The sequence below is a fragment of the Hippocampus zosterae genome, chromosome 2 (genome assembly GCF_025434085.1).
Source record: "Hippocampus zosterae strain Florida chromosome 2, ASM2543408v3, whole genome shotgun sequence".
Classification (NCBI taxonomy): domain Eukaryota; kingdom Metazoa; phylum Chordata; class Actinopteri; order Syngnathiformes; family Syngnathidae; genus Hippocampus; species Hippocampus zosterae.
In genome coordinates, this window is record NC_067452.1 from 17,110,360 (window position 1) to 17,132,012 (window position 21,653).

At 46.8% G+C, this 21,653-nt stretch overlaps 1 protein-coding gene across 1 annotated transcript in view; it reads right to left on the reverse strand.

The window, feature by feature from the left end:
- The window catches only part of fgd (faciogenital dysplasia), a 50,665-nt gene extending 29,318 nt beyond the window's left edge, over positions 1–21,347 (reverse strand). The window contains exon 1 of the mRNA XM_052058514.1: positions 21,032–21,347. Coding sequence (XP_051914474.1) covers positions 21,032–21,053 — 22 coding nt within the window. The 5' untranslated portion in view covers positions 21,054–21,347. The remainder of the gene's footprint in view (positions 1–21,031) is intronic.
- Positions 21,348–21,653: the final 306 nt, after the last annotated feature.

Below are 21,653 nucleotides of genomic sequence, written 5' to 3' on the forward strand. Positions count from 1 at the left end.
CGCGATCCGCTGGTTCCTGGCCGCCGTGCGGGACAACGCAGCCCGGGCCTCCTTCCACACGCGATGGGCCCGCTTGAGGTGGTGCTGCACAGAGGGGACCTCCACCTGCCCCTCCTGGGACGGGAACAGCGGCGGCTGGTACCCGTAGGCGGCCATGAAGGGGGACCTACCAGTGGCAGAAGAGACGAGGGTGTTGTGCGCGTACTCCACCCAGGGTAAGTGGTCGACCCAGGATGAGGGACGGTGAAGGCACACACAGCGGAGGGCCGCCCCCAGATCCTGGTTGGCACGCTCGGCTTGTCCATTGGACTGGGGGTGGTACCCCGAGGTCAGACTGGCCGTGGCCCCGAGGGACCGGCAGAACTGCTTCCAGACGCGGGATACGAACTGGGGCCCCCGGTCCGAGACAATGTCCAGTGGAATGCCGTGGAGACGGAAGACGTGTTCGACAAGGAGGTCGGCGGTCTCCAGCGCCGACGGCAACCTGGACAAAGGAACAAAATGAGCCGCCTTGGAGAAGCGGTCCACGATCGTGAGTACGACAGTTCGACCCCGGGAAGGCGGGAGACCCGTGACGAAGTCCAGGGCGATGTGGGACCACGGGCGAGGAGGAATGGGCAACGGCTGGAGCAGTCCCGCCGGCGGCTGATGGGACGACTTGCCGCAGGCGCAGGAGGTGCAGGCCCTGATGAACTCCGTCACGTCGTTGCGGAGCTCCGGCCACCAGAAACGCTGGGCGACGAGTTGCACAGTCCGGTTCACCCCGGGATGACACGCCACCTTGGACCCATGTCCCCACTGCAGAACTTCAGATCGTAAGGGAGGAGGTACGAATAGCCTCCCTGCTGGGCACTCCGTCGGCACCTGAACCCCCTCCAGGGCTGCCTGGATCCGCTGCTCAACCTCCCACTGGACGGCCCCCACGACGCACCGGGTCGGGAGGATGGTCTCCGGGGATCGATCCCTCCCCGCAGGCTCGTGGAGACGGGAGAGGGCGTCGGGCTTGGTGTTCTTAGACCCGGGGGAGTAGGTGAGGATGAAGTCGAACCTGGTAAGGAAGAGGGCCCACCGGGCCTGACGGGCGTTCAGTCTTTTGGCGGAGCGGAGGTAGGCGAGGTTCTTATGATCCGTGTAGACCGTAAAGGGTTCCTTTGCCCCCTCGAGCCAGTGCCGCCACTCCTGCAAGGCGGTCACAACTGCCAACAGTTCACGGTTGCCCACGTCGTAATTGGACTCGGCGGCACTGAGTCGACGGGAGAAGAAGGCGCAGGGGTGCAACTTCTGGTCGACCGGAGAGCGCTGGGACAGCACAGCCCCCACCCCCGAATCCGAGGCGTCCACCTCCACGATAAAGGGGAGATCAGGATCAGGGTGCTGTAGTACGGGGGGACTGGTGAACGCCGCCTTCAGGTTTGCGAACGCCGCATCCGCGGTCGGGTCCCACTTAAATGGGGTTTTAATGGACGTAAGGCGGGTTAAGGGGAGCGCCTTCTGACTATAACCGCGGATGAAGCGTCGGTAGAAGTTGGCGAACCCCAGAAAGCGCTGCAGTTCCTTGCGATTGGCTGGAACCGGCCAGTTAGTGACTGCACGCGTCTTAATGGGGTCCGCCCTTAACCTGCCCTGTTCAATAATGAACCCGAGGAAGGAGATGACGGGGACATGGAATTCACACTTTTCTGCCTTGACGAAGAGCCGGTTCTCCAGTAGACGTTGTAGCACCAGCCTAACGTGTTGCTGGTGCTCGTGTAATGACTGGGAAAAAATTAAAATATCGTCAAGGTAAACGAAACAGAAGATGTTTATCATGTCCCTTAGCACATCATTGATTAGATTTTGGAAAACGGCAGGGGCGTTGGTGAGCCCAAAAGGCATAACCAGGTATTCAAAATGACCCAGAGGGGTCTTAAAAGCCGTCTTCCACTCGTCACCCTCCCGGATGCGAACCAAGTGGTAAGCGCTGCGCAAGTCTAATTTGGAGAAAATGGTGGCTGACTGTAATGGGGCGAAGGCGGAGTCCAGCAAGGGTAGCGGGTATCTATTCTTAATTGTTATCTCGTTTAATCCCCGATAGTCTACGCAGGGTCGCAGGGTCTTGTCTTTCTTCCCTACGAAGAAAAAACCCGCCCCTAACGGTGAACGCGATGGTCTAATAAGACCTGCGGCGAGCGAGCTGTTGATGTACTCCGTCAATGCCTCGCGCTCGGGTTGGGACACCTGATACAGCCGCGAGGTCGGCAACGGAGCGCCCGCCTGCAGGTCTATAGCACAATCGTAGGGGCGGTGTGGGGGCAAAGAGTGGGCACGATCCTCGCTGAACACCTCCTTTAGATCCCGATAGCAATCCGGCACTCCGTCAAGGCAGATCTCCTCGGGGGGCGTGACACGTTCATGCTTCCCGACGGCCGATTGAAGACAGTGCTGGTAACAATATGGGCTCCAGCTGTCTATTGCTGGGCGCGCCCAGGAAATCACGGGATTGTGTGTCTTCAGCCAGGGTAACCCGAGAACGATCGGGGCATTGCGAGACGGCATTAGGTAAAAACGGCGATGTTCGACATGGTTGCCGGACAGTAGAAGTTTCAACGGCTCCGTCCTATGCGTAACTACCGCCAGGAGGCGCCCATCAAGATCACAAACCCGCTTCCTATCTATCAACCTCTCCACGGAACAACCCAGCTCGGATGCGAGATCGGTGTCCATTATACAGTCATCAGCCCCCGAGTCAACCAGAGCCCGAACCCGCCACGACCGGGACCCCGTTAATATCTCCCCCTCGAGTTCGAGTCTGTTGGGGTGTCCAGGCCGCGAGTCGACTCGCCTAGACTCGAAGGGGGGCGCGCGCGGTCGTGACTCACAGTACTCCTGGTGGGCAGGGGGTGACGACCCCGGATGGCTGGTTGCGGCGTGAGGAGATGGTGGAACGCCGTCAGTCGTCGCTCGGTCGCTGAAACGACGCTTTCGTTCCTCCGCACCAGCGTCCCTGCCTCCCAGCTGCACCTGTTCCTCCGTGGGTGTTCGTCGGAACTGGGACCGATCACCTCCACGCTCCCGGTTTCGCTCCCTCAGGCGATTGTCCATGAGGAGGGAGAGGTCGATTAATTCCTCCAGGTTGGTGCTGTGGTCGCGGGTCGCCAGCTCGTCCTTGAGTTGAGGGTTTAGCCCGCGGCGAAACAGGCCACACAGCGCCCGATCATCGTATCCACTCTGGGCGGCCAGGATCCGGAACTCGATGGAGTAATCCGCTACCGATCGCTCTCCCTGGCGGAGGGCGAGTAGCCGGCCCTCTGCCTCTCTGCCTCGCACGGGATGATGGAACACCCGGCGGAACGCAGCCACGAAGTCGGGGAACGAGGTACGGAGATTCGGCTTGGCGTCACTGGTCGCAATCGCCCACGATGCCGCCGGACCTGTTAACAGACTCATGACATAAGCCACCTTGGCGGCGTCATTAGCATAGGCAGAAGGCTGTAGGTCGAATATGAGAGAGCACAGGTGGAGGAAGTGTCCACACTGCCCGTGCTCGCCCCCGTAGCGAGGGGGGTGTGGAAGCGATGGCTCCCTCGTCATAACGGGATATGAGGAGGGCGCTTCGGGAATAATAGAATGAACCCCGGGGGGAGATGGTCTCCGCTCTTCCACCCGGACCAACCGAGGTTCTAAATCATCGGACCGATGAGCCAGCATGGAGACCGCGCCACGGAGTTCCCTAATGGCTTGGCCCTGCTGACTCATCTGTTGCTCTTGTCGGGAAAGAGCGGAGAAAATTTTTTCGATGTCTGCGGGATCCATGGTGGCCGGAGAATTCTGTCACGATCTGCCCGAAGCGATAATGATCGCTCCGTGCAGAACGAATAAATAAAGGATTGGATCCCCGGAAAACAGACAACGAAAGAATTTTCTCAAAGCAAAGAGTGTCTTTAATGACAAAAACAGAAAGAGCCCGACAGGGAAAAAACGGAAACACAAAACGCTGGTCAAATAAGGACCAGGGAAGAAATAAGGAAACAACTGAAAACGCTCGCTGAAAAACAAAGTGCGAGGAGCTACTGATTAGGCAATATCTAAGTATTCAATTTAGTGACTAACGCGAATGGCAAGAGTCAAGGCCGCAAGGCAAGAAGGCAACGAGTAATCTACAAATAGAGGAATTAGCACGAGAGATCAATGGCACGGTGAGGAGTTCTCCGGCAGTGGGAGAACTGCCGGAGTCTCATTAGTATAGGAGGGTAATCAGCCCGAAATTACGGACAGGTGCGCAGATGGCGGGTGAGAAAACCCGCCACCTGCTGGCGGACACGCGACGTGACAACTTCATTTTTAAAACCATATCAATTAATGAGAAGACTGAACAGCGTTCACAGTAACATTAGCAGTAACACTAGTTAGCGCCAACACAACTTGAGATGTGTTCTGGCTGGCCCATGAAAATTACAGACTACTAATTCAGTTCATCCGGGGTCGCCGTAGCAACAGCAGGATTTCAATGTTGCAAGCCGGCGTGCCTACCCAATGATATTTGTAGAAGTTGGACAACTGCATCCCACAAAAGTGTTGTTTGAATTCAAGCCCGCATGTTCGTGCATTCTTCATTGTGTGTGCGGCTCGGTCCACATCACCACCAGCAACTCTGACCAAGATGGCCTCTTCCTATTGATTCGCCCAAGGAATGAGGAGGGGAAAAAAACCACTGGAATGATGTTCCTGAGCTCAAAATTACAGGGAGTGGAGCAAATAATAAAAATAAAGACCTTCCCTAAGTATGTTTTTGAAGGAAGTGATGCTAACTACCGTATTTCAAACTGTCTTTCCACTTGCACAGATGAGGGGCCCTCACTCTTTCACACCGTATATTTAGATAGCAGAGAGTAGTACGCACCCCTTCCTCTGGCTCTCTCTAAAAGTCAACCTGTCCAGTCTCCGAAAGGAGTGAGGTGATACATGATGCAATACTTTTTTCCACTTCTCAGCAGTTTGCAGACTTCGCTTTTCACACACGGCTTCTGTGAGTCTTTGTCCGTTGCCTTGACAACAAGTGCCATCCCCACAGGAGGCATGAGCAAAAATACACGCTTTGGGTGTTTATGGAGGGATTGACATGATTGGCTATAGATCCTCATTTGTTTAAAAGCTACAGACTCACTTCGATGTTATACTTTTGACCTATAAGCGCTGAATAAAAAAAAAAAAAGACTCTTGCTTATATCAGTCATTTATTTGATGCATACACTTGGAAGATGCTCCAAGTCAAGGCCTCCTAATTGGATGCTCAATATTATTTGAGGATGCATGACAACCTACTCATTTTCCAATGACATATTACTATTAAAAATGTTTTGTACAGATGCAGAGCAGACAATATTGGGAACCCCTCCTCCACAAAAATCATGTGTTGTTGTTTTTTTTTTCACAGTCCTTAAAATATCGCTTCAGAAGAGGTAAGAAACCCAATACCGAAAAGTAATTCTGAGGTCACGCATTAATTACGCCTAAACAAATCCATCCGCTGGACTTGACTTGATTATGTTGATACACGCTGCAATGATGATAGCACCGATCTGAGAGAATCAGTCCGCTCTTGCCAGTGAAGCCTGCGACCGTGCGAGCGGCCGCAGATGTTCAGCACCGGGGTCCTACGACACAATAAATGTCAAGCGGATCCCGCGGACGCTTGGCTGAGCATCAGGCTATTGATTTGGGTCAAAAGGTCAGCAATTAGACTGAGCCGCATCGTTTCTAGGCAATGCCAGAGTGCCTGTCACACACTCCGCCTGGACCAGAGCTCGCACAGCTGCTACTGGTCGTCATGGAAACATTCACACTCCCCACTCCTTAAGCAGATTCCTTGTGAAATTATAATGCACTTTGAGGCTAGAAATAGATCGTAGATAAAATGCCTATGACACAGTGACCAGTATTGTGGCGTTACTAATGGTTATGATACAAGCACAGGTGTTCAACGTGAGCTATTTACAAACCGGTAATTGTCGGGGTGGCGGTGGGGGGTAATGGTCTTCTTCCTGTTTTATCCTGACAAGGCACGAAGAGTCAAAGAACGAAAACCTTGGCACTGATCACCTTTACCTCCAATTCTCAGCACACTTCACTTGGCCAAGGAGCCAGAGGGCTCACCACTCATTCCCAATTACCCAGTGTGGCACTGACACGCAAATCCGAGAAACTCTGCCACCTAGAAATTCCTGCCACCTAAAAAAAACAAAAACAACAAAACAGTGCAGAAGACGCAGAAAATAGCCCCCAGCGTGCATCCTGAATATAACATGCAGACTGGCATGCATATTTCAGAGGGCACTGGGAATTACTCTGCTTTCAGCAGACTGTGGGGAGCCGACGCAGCCAAAGCCAGACGCTCAGAGACAAGGACAGCGCAGAACCACCTGCCACATACACTCATATGGAGACAGAACGAGCGACGTGTCTGTCCTCACAACAGCTTTTGCTCTCATGCAAATACAAATTACATGGAAAGGGAAGATAAGGCTCACCAGCTAAACTCAATTCGAAATCCGCCTCCTGTATTTGTTGGGTAGATCCAGAAGTCAGCTGATGCCTGAATGAAGACTAAAACTGCGATCCAGTCTGCAAGGAGCATGGATGCTCGTGTCGCCTTCTCACTGAGAGCGCATAGTGTGCTACTAACCACTTCTCCTGTGCCTTCACTGACTCATTGAAAGCACCACACTTCCTCCCTGTCTCTCCCTCTTTCTCTTTCTCTCTCTCTCCCTCCGCCTATATCTGCTCCTCCTCTCTCCCCTCCTCCTAGCAGAATCCGCTACCAATGCAACAGCCAGCCCGAGAAAAATTGCACTCTTGTCCTCCTGTGCGCTCTCCCCTTCCTGATCGCAGCACCATTCGGAGCAAAGGACTGAACAATGCCCTGCGCCAACAGCGCTCAGAAAGGAACCCAGGAGCAGTTTTCAGCCAGCAATAATGCCTCCCAACTGTTACCATGGAAACTAATGACGGGCCCCAGGCTGGCGGGAGGTTGAGAAGGGGGCGATGGCGATGGAGGGGAGAATCAAGTGAGAGAAGTGGCTGAATGAAAGATGGGGGAAGTGTGTGTTTGCAACAGTGAATGCGCCTGCACAGTTGTTGCAGGAGTGTGTCAGGACTCCAGCGAACAAGTCATGAGAAACACATTCACTGATTGAAGTACCACCCACACACAAATGAGCGCATACAAAAATCAGAACTTGACATTGAAAAAGACCGAACCTAATATTTACTATATTAGGATACAATTTTGCAAAGTACTTAGGTTTTTTTGTTTTGTTTTTTTTTTGCTTCTGATATGCGACCATTCATGTAAGATGAAACATGGCTATATTAATGGGATGCTCATGAATCATAGTTTGTGTGTCTGCTTGCTTCTCATTTGAAAAGGGAGGTGAGAGGGGAGTTTCTGGCTCCCGGGGGGTCTCAGTGTTGCAGGACTCTCTGGGGAGGACATCGTTTGTGTGCCCCCTCCCACCTCACTAACGTAGATCACCAAAGCTGCCGGGTCGATGGGCACAAGATGCACCGACCCACTTCTTATGCACATACAATTACAAGTGGCCTGTTTACTCCAAATCTCAACGTGCCTGCCACCCCCACACCCCCCACTTCCTCTAACTCTTTTATAGCCAGCGTAACGTCAAGTGAAAAGAGTGGGTGGCACCGCCCGAATCCTGTGTTGAACCTTCGGCGAATGCCACTGACAACCGTAGCAGCAGTTCTAGAAAATCCCAAATTAGTTGCAACAGCGTGACAATCATTAAATTCTACCTGGGAAGACCCTGATTGGGCCTCAGGTTTAAGGACAGACAGATACTCACCTACCTTAGCATCTCTAATCTTAACCTCGTTGTGACCACAGTGAATTATGCATCACTTTAGACAGGGGAACAGGTGCTGTTCACCACGGCGGTACCAACTGCTACCCAAGCACCTGCTGAGGTGATATCGTCTCACATGAAGGCAAAATGTAAATCTGTGCCACAGTCTCTCTGGTTTAGCCTCCTCGAATAAGCAAACCCTCGTCTGTGTGGTTATCTAATGAGGCATGGTGCTCATGCCCCTTCTTTACACTGAGGAGAGGAATGTGAGCTGTGCTCTCGAGAGGAATGTCGAACATCTCACCAAAGCGTTACCTCTTATTTAAGGCCGCCGTTGCCGTACATCGAATTCTTCCATATCAGACATTTTAGAAGCTGGACTAAACAATGAACTCAATGACGAAACAAGAAGAACGTTTACACCAATCAGGCACAAGTATCAATCCTTGAATACCGAGTAATCACCATAGGAAGCCCAACCAGATGCAATCAGAAAACCAGTCCAACCATTTGACGGCTCGTGATGGGGTTTAAAATGATGAAAGTGAGAAGAGACTGCAAGCAATGGCCTCCAATGAGATGACAATGAAAGTTGCCGGAGCATCACGTCAGCAAGTTAATCAGAACTGGACATCATCTTTTCCTTGAATTGAAGAGCAAAGAAAAACAGTGAAGAGCTTCCTTGTATTTCCGCTGTTCTTGCGATTGACTTCAGCAAAAGCTGGCTACAAGACAAGCTAGCATTATGTTATGTACTTCACTATACTTCTACTTGTTCACTCACTAAGCATTCTCGTTCTTTTTTGACAACAGGTATATTTCATGTCTTTGCAAAGTAAAAGGCAAATTGGTTCAATGAGCTTGAGTTGACACCCTGACATGGCGTCAGTGCTTGGTTAAAGCCCCGCCAAATATCATTATTGATAACCACTTCCACTTGGCAGCGACTTGAGGAGAGAGAAGCAACAAAGTCAAATACAAATCTTGCTACCGTTCAGAGGAGTGCTAACATGGCATCTTCCCCTGCGCCTACGCCAACACATGATAGTTGATGAGGACACATTCTGTTGTCATGGGGGCAACTCACAATCCAAAGCACGGTCGGGCTCCCTAAAAAGAGTGCTTATGGATTCATGTGCGCAGTAGTGCGTGGGCTGACACACTTGTTTTCATTCAAAACTCTCTGAAGGTCTTCAACAGCAGCAAGACACAACATTCCGTTTGAACAGGCAAGAGGTCATGCCAACTGCTGTTTCTATGGTATCTGACACGCATTCATTCTGACTGAACAGTTCCACACTAAGACACTGAGGGGTGGTTACGGCATTAAGCCCTTCAAAACTCCCGAGCAAGTGGACGAGTGATTGTAAATGTCTATTTTAATTGCCCTTGAACATGAAAGCATCTTTCACCATTATGTCCCTGCCGAGAGACACCTTTTCAAACATTCAGGGCCTAAAAATCACAGATGTCTTCAATTATACTAACAAGCACGCTATCTTCCCTCCCTACCTCCCTGCCTCCCATGGGAGTCAAAGCTCATCTTTAAAGAAGAAGGCATTAATATTTCACCCACAAGAGAAACCTTCGATTCATTATTAATACATGCAGCAGGGGCAAGGTCTTATCTGTATTACAAAAAGGTTGGAAGCTCGCGTGGTCAATCTACAGTCTGTCCCTGCTTTTGAATAAAGTGATGAGAATTGCTGTCACTGGAGAAAGCTACTGCTAACCGGAGGTTGAGGCCTCAAGCAACGTGGGGAAAGAAGGTGCCGAGCAGGGGCGCACAGTGCTATAGTAAGTTCCATTCGGGCACAGGCCTCAATTTCAGTGGTCCCCAATCATGGGTCCCACATTGCGGGCCACACAAAAACCCTATATTGTAAAATTATAAATAAAATATTGCATAGTGGCGCACAGATGTACAGTTGAGAGAAGGCTCTGTGAATTGTGCTTCTTTGTATTTTTTGTAACTGAAATGAATCTCATTATCATTTATAAATACTTTTGTTATCTTGGTTTCCCTGGACAAGACCGCGTGATCATCAGGGCAGGAATGTGATGGATGGTTGCCGGTCCACCAAAATGTCAGTTGAATCATCACCCAGAAAAAAAAGGTCGGAGATCACTGACCTGCTATATCCCCTTTGCCCCCCCACCCCACACACACGCACAGTCACACTTTCATTCGAGACAAGCCTGTCAGAGATGACGACTTTCATCACCACAATGTTTTGCTGTAACATGAGTTATGATGTTACATGTGGTGATGATGTTTATGTATTGTATATGTATGGAATCGCATCTGCTGGTGAGGATGAGAACCCTCAAGAATTTCATGATCCAAAGGGGAAGTGTACTGTCTCTGTGTAAATCGTCCATCCATTTTCAACACCGCTAATCCTGACAGGGTCGTGGGGATTTGCTAGAGCCTGTCCCAGCTGACTTTGGGCGGAAGGCAGACTACACCCCGAACTGTTCGCCAGTCAGTCGCAGGGCATTTATAGAGACAAACAACCATTCACACTCACATCCACACCATCACTGAGTGGGAACTGATTCCACACTGCCCGCACACAAGTCAAGCGGGCGTACCACTTCACCATCAGCGACCCAAGGTGTACTGTATTTTATGTTAATTGCAGACTCAAAAATGTAACAGTTGATCTATAAGTTCTGAAAAAACTCATTTGAAAAAAATGTATAGTATATACAGGTATATATACAGTATATATATAAAGAGAGAGAGAGAGAGAGAGAGAGAGAGAGAGAGAGAGAGGGAGAGAGGGAGAGAGAGAGAGAGAGAGACTCTGGCTTCACAGTACAAACAGGGCATACTGTGACATGTTTGATTTAACTGTTTTTGAAAACAATGTGCCCTTAATTAAATGATTTTAAAATGTACAAATGATAAAAATTAAGCAAATATCAGAGAGAGACTTGGCGCCACCCATGCCAGAACTGCCACTGCACCCACCCACAGCGTACAATGTTTGAGGTCTAGTAACATGGCAAAAAACTGCTTTCTATGCCTTTTTAGTCAAATTGTTTATTAGTAGTAGCGCGTGTGTGTGTGTGGGTGTGTGTGTGTGTGTGTGTGTGTGCGCGCGAGAGAGAGAGAGAGAGAGAGTGAGAGAGAGAGAGAGAGAGAGAGAGAGAGAAAGAGATGCATGCACGTGCATGCACATGAGCAGGCATCCACTAAACAGTGAGCTCGGTCATCTGATGAGCTTCAGGTTCATCTCCGCCTGCAGCGCCCAGATGGCCTGTGATTACACATGGATCAGCTGAGATTAGTCCGCAGCAGAGGGAAACAGAAACGTGGGGAGTCAAAATAAATAGTTTCGATGAGGTGAAAGTTAAGATGATGTTAAATAAAAACATGGATGTGTTCAAGGTTATAGTAACACAACAAAGCTGGGTGTCTTTGTCCAAACCAGCAAACAAAGAGCAAACATGGATGCCAAGGTTATTTCATAAAGGAAAACAAATGAAATAACTTAACGTAAAATTTAAAAAAAAATCATTCACAAAATTTAAAAAAAAAGGAGAGAAAATACTTTTTGAAAAATGAAATGTATCTGAAAGTTCATTTTACCTTTTCAAAAATAACTCAAACTATAATTGTGGCAAAAGGTCCCTTGTTTCTGTCTTTATCAATTCATTTAATGCAAGAGCTTTTAGGGGTTGATTTGTGAAATATTTATTTGGGGCTCACAGCACGGTCGTTAGCTGGAGGAAGGAATGTCAAACAGTCGTCTGGGAGCTGTGGTCCTTTTACGGTCCCATCACCTCGTCTAGCGGCAGCCAATAACAAAGCGTCACTCAGCTAGAAAAGCGATGCACTCACTTGAATCATAAATGAACAAGCAGCAAACAAATAATTGACTGATTTCAAAATTTATAATCCATCAATTTGTTGTGTACAAGTAATAATACTATGTGATGATTAAATATTAATTCGTCCCTCTGAGGGATGACGTAACTCCAAAGTGGCCCGCGACAAAAATGAGTTTGACACCCCTGTCCTCTAGCTTTATTTAGCATGTATTGTATTGTATTGTATTTTGTACGACTTTAGGGTTTTGATGCATCTAACTTTAGAACCTGGATTATGTACTGCATTTATGGTACTTCAAAGTCTGCGCACCGTTATGTGGGAACAATATTTGATTCATGTCTGTTTTTAAAATCATATTTTTGCTGAGTTGCTGAGATTTCAATTCGCATTTGCATGTTCCCCCATCACTTCACAGTGATGAAAACTATGTACGGTGGAAAACAGAGATTGGAAGGATAACTACCAGCGAATCAGCAAAGGGAGGAGCTCCACATGAATCAACTCATCACAGCTGAGACCCCAACGGTGCATATAGTGCCGTGGTAGGGCGGGCCAATAAACTTACTTACGGCCACTGGGATGAAGCGTGTTTGGAGTTAAGAAAGCAGTACCTTCGAGTGTATTGCTGGCACACTCTTCTATCCACTACCACAGGTTAGAGAGCACTCACGCGCATATCATCAGACACAACTGGTTTTCATCTCACTAAATGCAAGGGGACATTGTGTGCTTGTGTGTGTGTGTGTGTGTGTGTGTGTTGCATGGGACTCATTCAACTTTGAAGTTCGAGTTAAAAGAATTAGAGTGCAAATTATGTGTTTATTTTAACAAATGCTCGGGGAGGAAATGAATAACAATTTTGCCTTAGGTGTGTAGAATAGAAGAAAAATGTTCGGAAATCTGCTGATATGGAGACATACAGACAGACAGACACACACGCGCGCATGCACACGCGCACACAGACGCACTGCAAACAAACTGAAAGTACATGCGTGCCAATCAACCTGAGGCTTTTTTTAAATTTATTCTATTTTAACCTCCTTTCAGGATCATATGGCATGTGAAGTGCTGCTTAGTGAATCAGGGCATCACTAAAAGTAGGGAGGAAAAAGCAAAAAGCCTGAAATAACGGAGGAAGATAATCCACAACGGTCCAGAGGAACAGGATCCATCTGTGTGGATGTAGCTCTCATCTCCTCATTAGGCTCAGGGTCTGATGATTGTCCAGTGATGAGAGCTGTGGCGAGTGCAATATGGTGTGGAGAGGGGAGAGGAATTGAGGGTGGTGTCTGTCGAAATTAACACTACCAGCAGGATGGAGAAGCAATTTGATCAATGAGGAGATGATGTAGACATATACGGTCATTTTCTATTCACACAGTGTGTCTTTGCTTGTGTGGAACACATTGAGTCATGTGCGATATAAATACAGCTGCCTTGCATGCCTTCCCTTGCCAACCATACAGAATGATACGCGACACACATAAATAGAGGTCAGTTGGCCTGCTCCGGTCATCGTGACACGCCTCATCACCTGAAAAGAAAGCTTTGGATCTGCCTGAATAAAACCAGCCGCATGTGAACATAAAGACTCCCAATACCATCGAATGATTCCCAATATTGAAGATGGATTGTGAGAATAGCTTTCTTACCTCTGAGTGGAGGAAAAATATAACTATGAGGCCTTACTGCCCTCTACTGGTTCAACGGCGTTCCCACACAATTTGGGTTTTTTTTCAAAGGTGATCTGCAACCATCACACATAAAAACAAGCACTGAGGCTGTAAAGGAGGTGAGAAAAGTGGATTTGCCTGACAGACACAAGATGTGGTATAGGATCACTATATTGGGTTTGCTCTCAGCATACAAAGCTACTAACAGTACAATTTTCCTGGTATGGAACTAAATCGCATATCCAGTATATACACAACCAATGACATAGTCATGCTGCCGAAATGTATGACGGACGGAGGACGGTGATGGAGGGTCGAAGGCAACCCAAGGGAGAAAGCATGGAGGGCTCAATATTGACAACCTGCTTCATGGTCACATGATGAGAGTAAATGGTGGCGTGGGTCATGATTAGGACTCACAACAAGCCAGGGTGGGAGGAAGGGCTTCTATATTTAGGTGTGAGGATTTAAAAAAATGTTGATTGTATTTGATTTTCATTCTGGTTAGCTGGCAAGGAAATACATTTCAATGCTGTGCAAAATCCCCACACCATCATTTGATTTCTTGGTTCAACAAATACACTAGTCAACATATATGAATAGTATTTATGAAGAATGAAGGCTTGGGCTCAGTAGCAAGAGGATTTTAAGTGCGTGTGCCCTGATACCAGCAACTGCTTGCTGTCTGCTACCTACAAGTGAATAGGCCAGACCTGGACATATCCCTACCCTACGCCCCAAATCCCACAGGCCCCGCCCCCACAGTATACAGGAAGCCTGTTTCCACAGAGACGCCACTTCTGATGATCAGAGAAAAAAAAACACAATGCCTTCAGTGTGTTTAAAGGATCTGCACACATGCACACGCCACGGCAGAGAAATAGCATTAGGGACATGCTTTTACTATTAGGGCTGTGTTTTTTTTTCGTATGACTTTCCCAGGAAAATCCCCTTCATCTGGGAGAGTTTCAATCCAGACAGACAGACAGACACGGATAAACGATGTGAAATGAAGAGAAATGGACGTCTTAGTCCCAAGATTGAGACACAAAGACAAACGTGTTGAAAGACTTTTGTGGGGAGCTACTCCTATTTTTATTGTCAGCCAGATTTCCACTCGAACCCTCAGACTTTTTGTTTGCGTTGATATTGTGTCCAAAGTGCACGACGGGGATGATCTTGATTTTGCCACTTTCACTCAAAGACTGGCACGTGAGTACTTTACTGGGTGACACAGTCCGTCTGTTTTCAACAGTTGGTACCATTTAGGAAAACTAGGTCACTTCCTTCTTCTGTGCGTGTGTGTGTGTGCGTGTGTGTGTGTGTGTGTGTGTGTGTGCGTGCGTGCGCGCGCCTCTGCAAGACCCTCCAATAAGCCGCGAGACCTCCAGTGTAAACACATTGTGCTACTCTGAGCAGAAACATCCTCAAAGCAAACACGTCTCTTCTCCGCAAGTGCTCAAACTATGCAGCCTCATCACGAGTCGGGGTTCTGCGGGTGCCGAAGCGGCCACTGAAACTGGAATATCACATGTCACACCTGATTAGTGCGGAACACTGCAGCTTCAGCGCTATAAACTTTGGAACATTTTCTCAGACGTGTGGAAAGAGGAGGAGAAAGCTGTTCAAAATCCGTAGAGTTGAATCACGCTATAGGCCACTTGAGTCGCAGTGAAACAGGAGGAAAAAGCGTACAGTATCATGTTGCTACTTCTACGACTGTCTTGTCAGTATCGTGCGCCCCGCACTAAGACATAGTGCCCTGCTTCATGTGAACAGAATATATGTTGCAATTTTAAATCATCAAATGATAATCAATGAATGCTATTGAACTGATGGGTGACTCTTGTCAACTCAGACTGTGGTCTGCTGACATTTTTGATGATTACCGGTAAATGGAATTCAAACGCGTGAAAGCAGACATTGACACAAATATCGTGTTTCCTTTTTCTCGGCGTGCGCCCTCAGTCAATGACGGCCTCGTCATTATCCCGTGACAGAGTGTAACTGGAGGGCCTCACGCTTCATTAGGAGGGAGAACCGGTTAACCCCCTAACCGTACGCCTGCCGCGGCGTCAAACGTTATTTCAAATGTGACTAAGTAATCACTCCAGGCGAGCCATGTTACTGCATTGCTGTTGCAGTGCAACACAACTGAGAACTGAGGTCTGCGGTCCGCTGGTGAAAGGCGACTTTGATTCGCTCCGCTTTCATCTCGAGTACGTAGGAATCGTTGTTACAATTGTATTATTGTTAGTTTTTACGTTAAATGTTTTCTGTAAAGCGCTTTGTCACAGCATGCAGCTGCTGTGAAAGCTCCATTTCGATAAATGTACAGTATTGTATTACCTGTCACAACTGCATGTTTACCAGTAAGTCCAGAACCTGTCCAACAGGCAGGTTTTGCCTTTCAACCAACACTCGATCGAGTACCTGCCCACCAGGCTGCTACCTGACAGCTGTGCCACGTAGCTGACTTGATAGTGATCCACTTCACTTTGAACTGCAACAAGTAGCTTATGATTGAGGCTGCAGCAGGCAGACATTTTGCAATTTTCCATTTAAAAGCATTGATGTGGCAGATATGTAGGTTTGCCTCTTATTTAATGTTGCAAACTTCAATTGAGATTCCAGGAGATCTAGTTTTGACCAGCATGTATTTGGATATGTATTTTCATTGCATTCAATTACAGTCTGATATTTGTTTCTTATGCATCAACTTGAGCGTCCTTAAAACACCCATGAATGTTATGATTTTTTTTTAATTGTGTGTGTTTAATAATAATTCTTAAAACCTGACTCACAGCCAGTCCATTTGAGTGCTACGGTAACTGAGCTGTTAGGAGCATTCAAGTCTAATAAGTAGTAAATCTGATTCTTGATTGATGTACCTTGAGCAAAGATGGAATCTGAGTCATTCACCACTTGAACAACTTTTCACACACTTTTACGATTCATAAAATTGGGTCAAGAGCCTCGGGCGGGACCACACTTGGGCCAGTAAAGAAAGAAAAAGAAAACTGTCCAGAGAAGTGAGCCATCGCAATGTAGGGCACTTTTGCGCATACACACTTGGAATAGCTACAGCGGCATCCACACATGATCGCCATTGGGAAAATCGATGTGACACTCAGGCGAGCGTGGAAAGAGCCTTGAGCTTCTGCGTGGCCCGCAAAGTGATTCACGCTGTCTCACTCACGTAAAGTGATTGACAGGAAGAGAGCGGAGTGACGTGTGTGCGCATGCGCCGTTGCGGGGGCTGAGTAAGGTTCAAAATTGGCACTTCCAGGAATAAACTAAAAGATGGCTGTACATGTACATGATTGGAGTCTCATGCTACGCGGTGACGGGCATAATCAACAAATCACCAGGCATCTGAATAGCATAAACTAATTCAAATGGAATGACAAGGATTCGATTAGCAGGTCCTGGTCAGTAGCAAGAAAAGAAGTCTAACAAACCATTGAAGTGGAAGACCTTAGACTGGCCAAGTCAATCACTGGACCGAAACCCAATAGAGCATGCCTTTCACCTTGTGATGTGGAGAAGGAATGGAGAAAGCCCCAGAAACAAACCAGAGCTGAAAGAAGCTGCAGCAAAGGCCTGAAAACAGTTTGCTGCAAACCGAAGATGAAATGGTATTCACTTTGCTTCATTTAATGATGTCTGTTCCAATACTTTTGCTCACTTGAAAAGTGGGTGGCTTCAAACAAAAGGTGATCTGTCCCGGGTGGGTCAACACATTTCAATGTAAATACGATGAAATCAATACAAGTTGGGACTTGGGCACTTTTGTCTCATATTCATATGTTTTGATCTGAAATCCCCCAAATACAAGAGAAACAAAGGAACTGACTTTGCCATTCCAACATTTTTGATGGGCACAGAAGATTATATTGGGTGTGTCTGCTGTTTTCTTGTTTTCATGAAAATGACTGCAAGTTTCATTACAAACTGGCAAAAGCTGGCGATATAGGAGACAATGTATGTTGAGCTTGTGGGAAAAGAAATAAGCAAAGAACAGAAAGGAAAGCAGTTCAGCTCGTCATTATTTCCACACTCATTTCAGGCTCCATGAACCTGCCAGGAGTTTGAGAAAGCGTTTGAAACCAAAGTGCAGTGCAGCAGTTTAGCTTCAATGTTCCGAGATATCATATGACTGTACCTCCATAATTGAGATCAACCTTCAAGGGCAAAGCAGTTTGTCCGTTACATCCAACACGGCCCATCAAATCAACAGTCGACATGACTTCAAGAACCAAAAGCGTCGCGATTCAAGTCCCGCTGCGGCCAAAATGTGAAAATGGCGACTAGCTATTGGAGAAATCCTCATCTGCTTGCTGGCTACTGTCAAGGTGCCCTTGAGCAAAGCACTGACCCCCACGTCCCAGCTGCGTCCGGCGCAGCACCGCCCTGTCACAATGACGTCGTGCCCGTGTGATTTGGTTCTAGTGTAAAATGAAATTCCATTGCGGGACTACAATCATTAAAAAAAAATGTTCTTAATCAAGGAAACACTGCTGTTGTTTGCACTGGCACTGAACAAGCTTAAACCTCATCAGCGTATGTCTCATCACTACTTTACAGGAGCAAAGCATCTTGCACTAAATTGTCATGACCGGTGAAACATATTAAAGCTTATCCATCTAAATTAGTTTACCGCAGCAGACCACATTCCCAAAACATGCATGGCAGGTTCATGGAACACTCTAAATTGTCCCAAGGTGTGATTGTGAGTGCGGATGATTGTTTGTTGATGTGTGCCCTGTGATTGGCTGGCTAATCTAGTTAAGAGCGTGCCCTGCCTACTGCTTTAAGACTGCTGCGGTAGGCTCCAGCACGCCCCCGGAACCTTGTCATGATAAGTGGATTAGAAAATGGATAGATGGATGGATAGCATACCTTGCAGCGTGACAATCATATCTTTCTTTTGAATAAGTCACTCACGTCCACTGCCAGCGAGTCATAAGAGCAGCCTAAACAGTCACCGGAGCCACTTTAGACCCTGGCTAAGATGATAATCAATGTGAGAATTTTCTTTGCTCTTAAATGATCATGTAAAATATGCATCAACTTTGGCAAATGGATGTTTTATTATTAATCGACGCGTGCTTATCACTGTCAGACATTTTCCAAAGATTTTAAGTCACCTGGGCGATGCGTGGGTGCGTGAGTGTGGGGGCGATGACCTCCCCGAGGAATGGATGGAATAATCAATGGAATAATAATTTCTAAAAAAGATTATTTCGTGAAAGTGGATTCTGACAAATCCAGTTGTTTTACAAGATTAGCTTTCAGCATTTTGTTATGTGCTTGCCCCACTTTTACACCAACGTCCCGGTGAATTGTGCAATCGGTACAGTGTGCAACCGTAGAGCTGGGATTTATTCGCCCGTGCCTTTTCCACAGTACACCCAGTGCGGCTCTGCGTATTCAGTTAATTAGATGTGCAGCTATGTCAGTGCGGCAGCGGCAACCGCTTTTGACATAAGAGCCGTTTGCTGTGACTCTTTGGTATTAAAGCTAACACTCCCCCACACAATGGTGGAGTTCTGCCCGTTTCTACCTTGGAAAATGGCAAATTTCCCCCACCACAGCTGTATATTCACGACACATAGAACTGGGGGCACTGTTGAGGGGATAAAAGCGATGGCGTCTTTTAATAATTAAAAATAATTATAATGTATTTTTTGTATTGCGTTTTCAATTTACAGCAATGAAGTGGTGGGGCCCAAAGTAATCATTTTTCACACGACCCAAAATCTGCGGTAGTATCCTTGCATAGTACAGTGAGCTTGGCAAACAAGCACAAAAAGTCACTTTAGATGACTAAAAGGCAAGTCAAAGTCTTTAAAAAAATAAATTTTAAAAAAAGGATGGAACATGGGAATCAGCGTCAATAATATTCTCATTGTCCTGTTCTTTTTCCTATTGGTCAGTGTTTATCTCACAAAAGGGGAGATGTTTACATTGACTTGGTGAAACACAGACAGCCTCGCATAGCTTTTGTTAATAATAAATAACTTGCCAGGACGGCTATGCTGGAGCGTCTTGCTGCTTTGTGAGAACCACCATTGTAATGTGTATAAACCCGGGGGAGAAAGTGGGCAATACAGTCCTGAGCCTGTGATACTAATGTGACTTTAACCTCAAGACAACACTGAATATTTGTGATATGTTGAAACGGATATGCAGACGAGTTTCCAACTCACTCGACCCTCCAATTTCCAAAATGAAAATAATCCAAAGAGTACACATACACTACGCTTTGGTTCCCATGGGGTAGGAATACAGTAAGCAACCTGAGAGAACAGCGGCAAAAAAAGCATGTGTGTGTATATGTGCGCGTGTATGGAGTTGGCTAGTTTGATTTGGGATAAGAGGCCAGTTACAAAAAAATAAGAGCAAAAGCACTTGATTGAGCAAATGTGGGAGGAAAACGTTGAACAGCTGATCGTCCAGTATGTATTATGAACACCAGATGGTGCTGTTTTGATGTTTCCCCTGGGAAGGCACACATTGGATTGGATTGGATTGGATTGGATAAACTTTATTGTCAAATGTACTGCATGTGTAACATACAGCACAGATGAAATTTTAGGGAGAATACAGAGCAGTGAGTGATTCAATTCAAATGAATGTATATGCATGAACGTTTCCAGTCATTTCCTTAATTTGTGTGTCTCCCTTGCAGTTCACGGTAGCTCTCTGTCACATGGTGAATCAAATGGCCAGGTGAATGTGGCGGGCATATGGGAAATTTATGATTAGGCCTCAATGAAGTCGACCTGGCAACAAGTACAAGGAAAAAGAATGCGAACAGTTTGGTGGTCCAAGTTGTAACAGTATTTCCACTTGGGAGCAAAGGAGTACAATATTGGAGTTTTCCATGTATGTCATAGCATTCAAACTCCACACAAAGTGGCCTGAGTTGAGGTTCAAAACCCAAACCTTAGAACTGTGAGGCAAGCGTGCAAACATCGAGTTACTTCAACAATGAACATTCATATCAAAATCAGTCATTCACATGACGACAAGTTATTTTACTGACCCTTGACATGAAAAGAATTTTAGTAAAGTTAATGATTACTTGATTTTGTATGTAATTCAGTATAAATATGATTTATTAAGTTACATTCAACAGATGAAGACATATATACTTGACGTAAAATTGACTTCTGAACCACACCATGCTGCATTTGGAGCGAATGTAGTGACCTCTGCTTTGTGACACACACACACACACACACACACATCCTCTCTCTCCATGCATCAGAGCCCTTCACACACACCCATGCACGGTAAGGTATGATGCGTAAATGACTTTGGGTTTAATCACCGCTGTCAACAATTCCGATTTTGAATGTTAATGGTGTCTATAGGCAGTTTTAACGTTGAGGTCAGAACTCGGACGTAAAGAGTTCGGCCCAGATGTGCTGCTACATTGAGTCACATCAGGTTTCCGGCATTAACAGCGTGTCGGTGGGGTCAGAAACACGACTTGAGGCCGACGTGGAGTCGATAAAAAGTCCGCAGCTGTCCTGCTGACAGCTGGCAACAACAACACAAACATCCCCCTCCCCTCAAAAAACTGTTTCAGGACGTGTAATAGAAGCCGCGTGACGACCCAGAATGAAAAAAATTGAAACACGACTTTTAGCCCAGACTCGGTTTCTTACCAGAGGCTGAAAGTCCCTGCATCTTGCACAAAGTTGCTCGCCGGTCGTATCCTTTCCGAGAAGAAAGTGGGCTCCAGGAGCGTCCAACTTGAACGAGCGTCTCTTAACCGACCTGGTAATCCTGTTACCGCTTCAAAAATAAAATATTCATTTAAAAAAGGAAAAAGAAACCCCTCACGCGCTACGGACTCTTCATGGCTTGGTAGATGATAAAACAGATATTGACCGAGTTTTTTTTTTGGGTTGTTCTTTTCTTTTTTGCTGGTCTTGCGTGGCTCCTTCCTCCTCCCTCTCCACATAAAGAACCCTGTCCTGTCCTCCCCACTGCTGGAAACAAGAAAATGCGCGCTACTGGGGCCAAGCGCGCTCACGCCAAACCCCATTCATTGTATTGTTTTCGCCTACACGTTCACTGAAAATATCCTTGTGTGTTTTTTTTTAAAGTCAAGTCTAGCATAGTCAAGCGTGACGTTTGTGAACTGACTGCATGATAAAATAATGCGACTATTTTACGTTCGACATCCTGATAAGGCACAGACATATACAATTCTGCTATACAGTTAAAGTAACAGTATTACCTACAATCAGGAGCCTTATGTAAATTATATACTGACAGAAAAGT